The 9,586-nt window shown below is 64.5% G+C and overlaps 1 protein-coding gene across 1 annotated transcript; it reads right to left on the bottom strand.

Moving 5' to 3' along the window:
- Window positions 1–3,736: 3,736 nt before the first annotated feature.
- Window positions 3,737–7,688, bottom strand: TRNP1 (TMF1 regulated nuclear protein 1). Its single transcript, XM_085559511.1, has one exon. It carries the CDS (start codon window positions 6,610–6,612, stop codon window positions 6,112–6,114), a length of 501 nt encoding a protein of 166 aa, XP_085415637.1. The 5' UTR covers window positions 6,613–7,688; the 3' UTR covers window positions 3,737–6,111.
- Window positions 7,689–9,586: the final 1,898 nt, after the last annotated feature.

Below are 9,586 nucleotides of genomic sequence, written 5' to 3' on the forward strand. Positions count from 1 at the left end.
CCCTGGAGGAGGCGCCGGATCCGGCCCGAGCTGGGAACGTGGAGCAGCTGTGGGCCTGGGGAAGGAGCGGCTGTGGCACAGGCAGAGAGAGGTGTGAGATCAGACCGGGGCAGCCAGGGCTGAGAACAGAGATGCTGCTCCGTGGTGGGAAACCCAGCGGTGACCCAGGCTGCCCTGGGGTGGAGGTGACGGGCAGGGATACCTGAACCCTGGAAAATCATGGCTTGGACAATCCTGGCTGTGCCCAGCTCCAGCCCGGCCTTCCTGGAGGGAGCAAGGCCTTAAGAACCCACAGGTGGTGGCATTAATTACCCCATTCAATTAATTACCACTTTTCCCATAAAGGATTCCTTGGCAAAGGGGCTCAAATGTCTGGACAAATCTGTTCTGAACACCCAAACACTTGGAAAAGGGGTGTGAGGAGGGGGGTGAGGCTGACTGAGATGCTTTCTGCTGTTTATCTCCAAAAGCAGAGGGTCTGTGGGGGGACACCACGGTGCAGCTGTGCCAGGCTGGGCACCACAGCTGTGCCAGGCTGGGCACCACAGCCCAGCCTCATCCCAGCTCTGCCAGGCCATGGAATTAGGCACATTAACTTGCGCGGCAAAACAACCCGATTGCTGAGGTTTAACGGGATCAGTGACTTAAAGAGCTTTCGTGGGGAAGAGAGAAGCAGACCAAGAGGAGCTTAGCACAGTAAGGTGAGCACAGGGCATCCAGGTGCCATGGGAATGGCTTCCCAGAGCCACAGCAAGACCCCTGGAGCGCCGGGCAGGGGGTGATGAGGTGTGAGGACAAGGTGCCCACCTTCAGGCCCAGGGGACAGAACTGAAAATAAAGGATTGATGGGCATTTCTCAGCACACCTGAGCGGGGATGAAGCACAAGGCTGCTGCTCCCAGGCCTGAGGGAGTGGGGAGATGGGAACACCGCGGCTCAAAAGGAGCCAGAAATCCGGCCCGGTGGGCTCCCGGCTCCAGCTCCCAGCGCCAGCCCTGCAGACCCGGCGGCTCCGGCGGCTCCCGCAGCGCCCTCCCGTGGCCGCAGCGGGGCGGGCTCGGCTCCTGCCGCGGTCCCCTGCGCCTGTCCTGTGTCCCCTGTCCCCTGTCCCCTGTCCCCTGTCCCCTGTCCCCTGTCCCCTGTTCCCTGTCCCCTGTCCCCTGTCCCCTGTCCTGTGTCCCCTGTCCCCTGTTCCCTGTTCCCTGTCCTGTGTCCCCTGTCCCCTGTCCTCTGTTCCCTGTTCCCTGTCCCCTGTCCTGTGTCCCCTGTCCCCTGTCCCCTGTTCCCTGTTCCCTGTCCTGTGTCCCCTGTTCCCTGTCCCTTGTTCCCTGTCCCCTGTTCCCTGTCCCCTGTGCCTGTTCCCTGTCCCCTGTTCCCTGTCCCTCGTCCCCTGTCCATTGTACCCTGTCCCCTGTCCGCTGTGCCCTGTCTGCTGTGCCCTGTCCCCTGTCCCGTGCCCCATGTCCCTGTCCACTGTGCCCTGTCCCCTGTTCCCTGTCCTGTGTCCCCTGTCCGCTGTGCCCTGTTCCCTGTGCCTGTCCCCTGTCCCCTGTCCCCTGTCCCCTGTCCCCTGTCCCGTGTCCCCTGTCCCGTGTCCCCTGTCCCCTGTTCCCTGTCCCCTGTTCCCTGTTCCCTGTTCCCTGTTCCCTGTCCTGTGTCCCCTGTCCCCTGTCCCCTGTCCTGTGTCCCCTGTCCCCTGTCCCCTGTTCCCTGTCCCTCGTCCCCTGTCCCGTGCCCTGTCCATTGTGCCCTGTTCCCTATCTGCTGTCCCCAGTTCCCTGTCCCCTGTCCCCTGTCCCCTCTCCCCTGTCCCCACGGCTCTGGCACCGTCCCTGTCCGACCCTCTCCATCACCCTCGCCCTGTCCCTTTTCTCCCTTCATCACTTTGCACCACCCCTGTCCCCTCCGCATCACTCTGGCACCGTCTCCATCCCTGTTCTGTCCCCTCCCCACTGTCCCTGCTCCACTCCATCACCCTCACCTGGTCTCTGTCCCTCCTGATCCCCCTCCGGCTGTCCCTGTCCCCTCTCCAGCACCCATCCCCTGCTCCCCCTGTGTCACGCCAAGCTCTGGAGTCATTCCAGCCCCGGCCAGTCTGTCCCTGTGTCCCCCTCCCACCGACTCCCTCTCCAGGCCCAGCCCACAGGAATCGCCAGCGGAAAGGGGAGAAGCCAGGCTTAGGTATTAACACGTTAATTTAATTTTTCCCAGAAATCCGTAACAGAGTAATCCCACAAACCCAACAAGTGCGGGTGCCGTTTATGTAACGGCGCTGGCAGGGAGGCTCGGGGTTACGTAAATCCCGGGGCTGTCCCGGGGCACCGGGGAAGCGGCTCCGTGCCTGTGCCGGAGCTGCTCCGTGTCTGCTGTCCCCTGCCGGGTGCCCCAGGCGGGCCCAGGACCCCCGGCAATGTCAGCTGGAGTCCCACCGGGGAACGCAGCTCCGGGCCAGCTCCTGTTTCCTTTCCTTCCTGCTCCTGAGGCTCATCCAGCGCCGGCCTGGGGAGCTGCTCCAGCCCCAGACCGTGAGCAGAGCTCCCTCCCCGTCCCTGCTGCAACTCAGCCGCCCTTGGTGCCCCTCCCGCCGGGCACACGTTCATCCCCATCCCCGGGAGATGGAGACGGCCGTGCCCCTGCCTTTCCCCCCTCTGAACACCGGCACTGGCACTCCCGGGCTCCTGGGGCAGAGAGCTGCCCTCCTTCCAGCCTTTGGAGGGTGGTGAGGAGCCCTGGGCTCCCCTTGCCTGTCCACCAACCCTCCTGTGCTCACGGACCGCATCGGCCTCCCGTCCTGGAGGAAAATGGGAATAAGTGTGAGAATCGTAATGGATGTCATGTTCCAGCTGAGGATACTCCAGAATACAAAGTGGGATGAGACTCTGTCCTTACTGAGACTGAAGGGTGGGGAGCAGCCATCACACAGAGGGATTTTTAATGATTTTGGCCTTTCTGGTTTAATGGAGTTGATTTATTATGCATTTAAGGTCTTTCCCTGCATTTCCTCTAAGTCGGTTCCACTCTAATCAGGTCAAAAGCTGATTTGCAAATAATCACCAGAGAAAGGGGGAAAAAATCAAGGGATTTAAGGCCAAGCTGTGCATTCTATACTATTAATTGAAAGCCAGGAGAGATAATGTGTCTCTTCTCCTGGCTGAGACCCCTAAGCTGCTCTTAGCAGCAAACTCCACTCAGGGCTCTGGGAATCACCTTCCGGCTGGGATTACACACGGAAATCTCCCCTGGCACTGGGAGGGGAAGGGCAGGAGCTGGGGGGCACCGGGAGGTGTCAGAGCATTCACAGCTCTGAGAAGGAGAGCTGTTTGCAGCTGGGGATAACGGGGAAAGGCAGAGCTCTCGGGTGTGGGGCTGCTTAAATATTTCCCTGCCACTTATTTTTTGCAGACATTTATGTGCAAGCTGCGCCCTGTTTGTCACCCAAGTTTGCCTTGTTTGTGACCTTAGGTGAGTTTTTCAGGACAGACCATGTCTGTAGGCATACAAACATATATATATATATATACACATATATACATATACATATATATATATCATCCTGCTGCAGGAATTCTGAACGCAGTCTTCCACATCTCCCCACACACTCAGAGGAGGGAAGAGATTGATAATCAGAGAAATCCACACCGGTATTAATTACATGCCATTACAAGGGCTTATTTGCTAATCCCCTTTCTAATCACCCTCCCGGTCATATTTCAAGCAGCACTTCAGGACACTGCGCGTCATGAATAAAATATATATCAAAGTTTATTCCAGAGCACAGGCAGCACGGTGCGGGCAGCGCAGCCAGGGTTACACAACAGACCTGCTGTCACACCAGCGGAGGCGCGGCACATTCGGACGTCAGTGAAATCCCCCCCCACCCCAGCCCAAACCCGGGGTTTTGGCTTTTTAATTTAAATAAATAAATAGCAGGGGTCAGTGAAATCCCCCCCCCCCCCCCCCCCCCAGCCCAAATCCGGGGTTTTGGCTTTTTAAAATTTAAATAAATAATAAATAGCGAGGGGTCAGTGAAATCCCCCCCCCCCCCCAACTCCAGCCCAAACCCGTTTTGTTTGTTTGTTTGTTTTTGAAATGTAAATAAATAAATAGCAGAGGGACTTAGGGTTTCCGGGGGATTCATGCAGCTTCTGGGGAGCGCCGCTGCGGAAGCCTGGCACGGCGGAGCGGGACGAGGGACGGTCACCCTGGGCACGGAGGAGGAGGAGCGGGACCGCGGGCCGTGCCAGCTGAAGCTCTGCGATTCCCGGCGGGACCGGCTGATTCCATCCGAGCACCGTCCTGAGGCCGGGACAGCGGTGGGGACAGCGGCACCAGGCCCTGCAAGGCTTCCAGTCCGGAGGGGATCCTTCATCCCGGAGGGGATCCTTCATCCCGGAGAGGATCCTTCATCCCGGAGGGGATCCTTCATCCCGGAGAGGATCCTTCATCCCGGAGAGGATCCTTCATCCCGGAGGGGATCCTTCATCCCGGAGGGACATCCTTCATCCCGGAGAGGATCCTTCATCCCGGAGGGGATCCTTCATCCCGGAGAGGATCCTTCATCCCGGAGGGATCCTTCATCCCGGAGGGACATCCTTCATCCCGGAGAGGATCCTTCATCCCGAGCCCATCTCCGCCTCCTCGCACCTTCCTGCCAGCCCGCAGCGACCGGCCCTGCCACCAGGTGACATTGGGTGTCCCCAAGGACGCCGGCTGGAAGCACGGGGAGCCTTCCATGTCCCCGCCCGGTTTGGTCAGTCCGGAGCAGTCCCGAGCTCCGCTCGCCGGGAGTGTCCGGTGCCAGCGGACCCCGAGCCCGGTCCCTTCCCGAGCCGCTGCCCGGGGCTGCTGCCCGCCGTGCCCCGAGCCCGCTCCGCTCTCCGCCGAGGCTTGCAGGGGGCACGGCGGGGCTGCCCCGTGTGGGTCACCGTCCCGGCGGCGTCCCAAGGGCGGGGGTCCCCTCCGGGGGGAAGGGGCCCTGCCCCGGAACCTGCTGCCTTCAGGGCGGAGCGACCCCAGACCGGGCTGGGGGTGCTGGCAGCAGATTCCTCCATGAACACCCCCAAACCTGGCAAGATCCTCCAGGGATCCCAGGCTCGGAAGGGTCTCCCAGCGCCAGGCAGGTTCCCAGAGCCCGCTGGGTCCCCCAGCCTCGTTGTGTCCCCCCAGTCTGTCATTCACTGCACAGCCCAGACCCTGACCCTGCAGGGTCCTTCGAGCACAACCCTCAGGGTGGTCTCCCACCAAATCCCTCAGGGCACCCCAAGGTCCCCAGACCCTGCTGGGGCCCCTGGGCTGCCCTAATACCACAAGGTCCCGTATGGAACCCCAAATACCCCAAGGTCTCCCCCCATCAGACCCCTCGGGCCATTGCTGGGATCCCCAGACCCTGCTGGGTACCCCCACCCCATAGAGTCCCCAGGACCCTGCAGGATCTCCCTGGCATCCTCAAGGATGCTTAAGACCTTCCATCCCAGAGGGTCCCATCTCTGGGACCCCCAAATCCATTGGGTGCCAGCCCATTGGATTCCCCAGACCCTGCTGGATCTCTCCACTCCTGGAAGGGTTCCCTGGACCCTTCACAGAATTCAACTGTAACCCTCAAACCCAGCAGTTCCAAACCCACCAGACTCCTCTAAAGGACCCCAGACCCCATTGGCTTACCCCACACCAGGGGGTCCCCCAGATCCTGCAGGGTCCCCGAGGCCCCTCACACCCACCAAGGTGCCCCCGACCCCAGGACTCCCAAACCCACCAGGTCCCATCCCACCAGAGTCCCCAGGACTCCCTGAACGACCCCAGGCCCTACGGGACCCCACCCCCCCAGCACTGGGTCCCACAGTTCCCTCAGTGAGCCCAACGAGGTGTCCCTCCACTTTCAGAGCCCCCAAACCCCCTGGCTCCCCACGGACCAAACCCCCTCAAGTACCCCAGACCCCTCCAGCTCCCCAAACCTCCCGTGTCCCCACCATTTACCCTTCCCAAAACCCTCTGAAGGACCGGGTCCCCCCCACCACGGTGTCCCCCAGATCCTGCAGGGTCCCCCAGACCCACCAAGACTTTCAGAAGCCCCCGGCTCCCCACCCCCCGAACCCCCCCCCGGGTACCCCGCAGCCTAGGCGGGGGCGCGGCCGGCGGCGGGCAGGCGGCGCACGGGGGTGGCGGCGGCGGCCCCGCGGCTCCGTGCGGGGGCCCAGGGCACGCAGCTGCGGAGGGCGCGGGCGGCGGCCAGCAGCGCGCCGGGCCGGGGCCGCGGGCGGCGGCGCAGCCCCTTCTGCAGCCGCTGGCTCTGGGCCGCCAGGGCGAGCTGCGCCTGGGCCACGCCGGCCCCGAGGCGGCCCAGGCTCTCGGCGCGGGCGGCCAGGCGCAGCTCGGCGTGCAGCAGCGCGCAGTGCACCTGCCGCACCCGGCCCTCCAGCTCGGCCGCCGCCCGCCGCCGCCGCTCCGCCGCCACCAGCCTCCGCCGCGCCGCCGCCAGCTCCACCGCGCCCGGCCCGCCGCCGCTCTTGCCGTCGCCGCCGCCGCCGCCGGGGCCGCCGCGGGACGGGCGCTGCGCCTCGCCGCCGGCGGGGCTCGGAGGTGCCGGTGCCGCCGCCGCCGCCGCCGCCGCAGCCATGGGAGCGGAGCGGCGGCGGAGGGATGCGGCGGGGATATAAAGCCCGGGGGCGGTGCCGGCGGCGGCGGCTCGGCCCCGACGGGGGCGGCTCCGGCACGGGCTCCGCACCGGCACGGGGGAAGGGGGCGGGGGACACGCGAGCCCGGACCGGGACGGCACGGCCCGGGGCTCGGTATGGGCCGGCGCTGCGCCGGCCCCGGGCCGGGCGCGGCAGCGGGGCGCGGCACGGCCCGGTACCGGACCGCCGCGGGCTCGGTCCTACACCGGGCTCGGTACGGCACCGGTGCCGGCACTGATGGGACCCCGGGCTCGGTCCGGTACAGCCCTGGCCCGGTATGGCACCGTCAGGGGCCTGGGCTCGGTAGCGGTCCCGGGCACCGGGCGCGGTGCAGCTCGGTACGGCACCGGCCCGGCGGCGTTAGTGGTGCTGGAAAACTCCTTGGAGGGGTCGGTGGGAAATGCGGAGCTGGGGACGGCTGGGGTCGCCGGGGGCGCTGAGGAGCTCACCGAGCGGTCACTGGGCGAGGCTGGACCGGAGGGGCTGCGGCCGCGGCGTCCCGGGCACAGGGGTGGCCCTGCTTGTGCGGCTGTCACAGCAGCGTCCCCGCCAAGGTCACCGTCCTTTCCACGTGTTAATAAAGCTGGACTGGGCTGGCGGGGCAGGGGGCTGCAGCGGGAGGTGCCGCTGCCACCCTGCTCCCCCCAGAGCCTGGCTTTTGGGGTTCCTCCTGTTGCAATGTCATCCTCAGCGGCTGCATCTTCGTGCAGCTGCGTGGGTCTCACATCGCAGCAGTGGAGATGACAGAAACCAGGTGTCAAGGTTTCATCCCACCCCCGGACTGGAATAAAAGCCTGAGCCAAAATCAAAACGCAGCCTAAATCTGTTTCAGGCGGAGCCACATCCAGGCCTTCAGTGGATGTCGCCCACGGGGCTGGTGACATTTTGCTTTCCTTACCTTAGGAGGAAAAAAATACCCCATCTCTTGTGCTTTGCATCACATTCCTGCTCCTGCCAGGCTGCCACACGTCTGCCAGGCACCGGAGCAGCGTCAGCGGCTGCTGCGTCACCGCTCCGGCCCCCGCTGCCGGCTCGGCCCTTCCCCGGCCGGCAGCGCCGCCCGCCCGGGCCCGGGGCGGCTCCGACCCTCCCGCGGCTCCCCGGTGCTCCCCGGGCGCGGGGGCAGCTGGAGGCCGGGCTGAGCGCCCTTCGTCTGCCTGACACAAATGCCGCTCGAAACGGGGTGTGGAAGTTGAGGGGTGCTGCTCCACCGTGGGGTTAAAGCTCTTTTCGTGCTTCCTCTGCCCCCAGACCCAAAAAACTGTGGGGACAGGCAGGACTGAAACAGAGCATCCTCCTCTCTCATTTTTTTGCTCTCATCGGGTGGAACCCGGACTCTCAAGGGTACCCCCAAAAGGGGGAAGGGCCGAGGTGTATCCTGCCATGAGCTTCCTCCGTTCCCCCAAAATGAAACCCCGGAATCGCAGTGGTTGGAGGGAGCTCAGGCGGTGCCTTCTCCATCATTGCCTGCTCAGAAAATAATCGCTTTTTGGGTCACCCCCCGTGCCTGCCCTGCCTTCCCTGCTCCAGTCCCCGCTCCAGAGTGGGAAAAGGACGTGGAAAGGGGAAGCAGCTGTGCCTGGACATAGTTTAAGAAATAAGAAGGTGAGCTGGGGACACTGGGCAGTGATGCTGAGGGCGAGCCCCCCAGAGCAGCCGTGTCTCCAGGCTGTCCCAGCACATCCCAGTAGCGAGCAGACAGCGGCTGGTAAATGCAAATCGTAGATAAAGACAAGAAATGCCCCTGCCCTGAGGTCAGGCGCAGCCTGAGTCCCCAAAACCCTCCGGCACTGCGGGGTTTCTGCTCGGGCTGTCGAGCTATTAATGATTTAGCAGAGGAGGCTGCAATTAGCAGCGCTCAGAATAAACCTCGGTGATACAAAAGCCCGGTGAGAGCTTTGTTCTGCCTTTGTTCTCCCTGCCTGGCAGTGCCCTCTGCCGAGGCACCGGGCACCGGGACGGGGCACCGAGAGAGGACACCGGGACGGGGCACCGAGAGGGGACACCGAGAGGGGACACCGAGAGGGGACACCGAGAGCGGACACCGGGACGGGGCACCGAGAGGGGACACCGGGAGGGGACACCGGGAGGGGGCACCGAGAGGGGACACCGAGAGCGGACACCGGGACGGGGCACCGGGAGGGGACACCGGAGGGCACACCGGGACGGGGCACCGAGAGGGGACACCGAGAGGGGACACCGGGAGGGGGCACCGAGAGGGGACACCGGAGGGCACACCGGGACGGGGCACCGGGAGGGGACACCGGAGGGCACACCGGGACGGGGCACCGAGAGGGGACACCGGGAGGGGACACCGGGAGGGGACACCGGGAGGGGGCACCGAGAGGGGACACCGAGAGCGGACACCGGGACGGGGCACCGGGAGGGGACACCGGAGGGGACACCGGGACGCGACCCCGCCCTGCGTGCCGAGCCAGCGCAGCCCCCGCATTCCCGCGGGACTCGGGGGTCGGGGATGCAGGAGGACAGAGCCCAGGGATGTGCAGTGGCCTCATCTCCAGCCGCCGCGCTGGGATGTGCTCCAGAAAAGCGAAGCCTTGTTTCAGGCAGCAAGAATTGGTGTCGGTGCCCTCCCTCCCAGCCTCTCCCCGGGTTTTCTCCCGGCTGTCCCAGTTACCAGGGCAGGAGGGGCTCGGGCGCTGCTCTTTCATCCTGGCAGCTTTAGGGAAGGACTCGTGCATCAGGATTTCGGGTTTAAGCCCCGGGGCTGACCCAGCTCCCCGTCCCACCACGCTCTTGGAAGCCGGCAGCGGAGCCGGTGCACCGCTGCCATTCGAGAGGCTCCCTCCCTGCTGCCGCCTTCCCCGTGGGCTCCTTTCCTTTCCCCGAACCTCCGGGGCAGGATCCGAGCCCAGGAGTGGATCCCGAGCTCTTTGGGATAGGGACACTTCGGGA

The sequence above is a fragment of the Lonchura striata genome, chromosome 23 (assembly GCF_050655825.1).
Source record: "Lonchura striata isolate lonStrDom1 chromosome 23, ASM5065582v1, whole genome shotgun sequence".
Classification (NCBI taxonomy): Eukaryota; Metazoa; Chordata; class Aves; order Passeriformes; family Estrildidae; genus Lonchura; species Lonchura striata.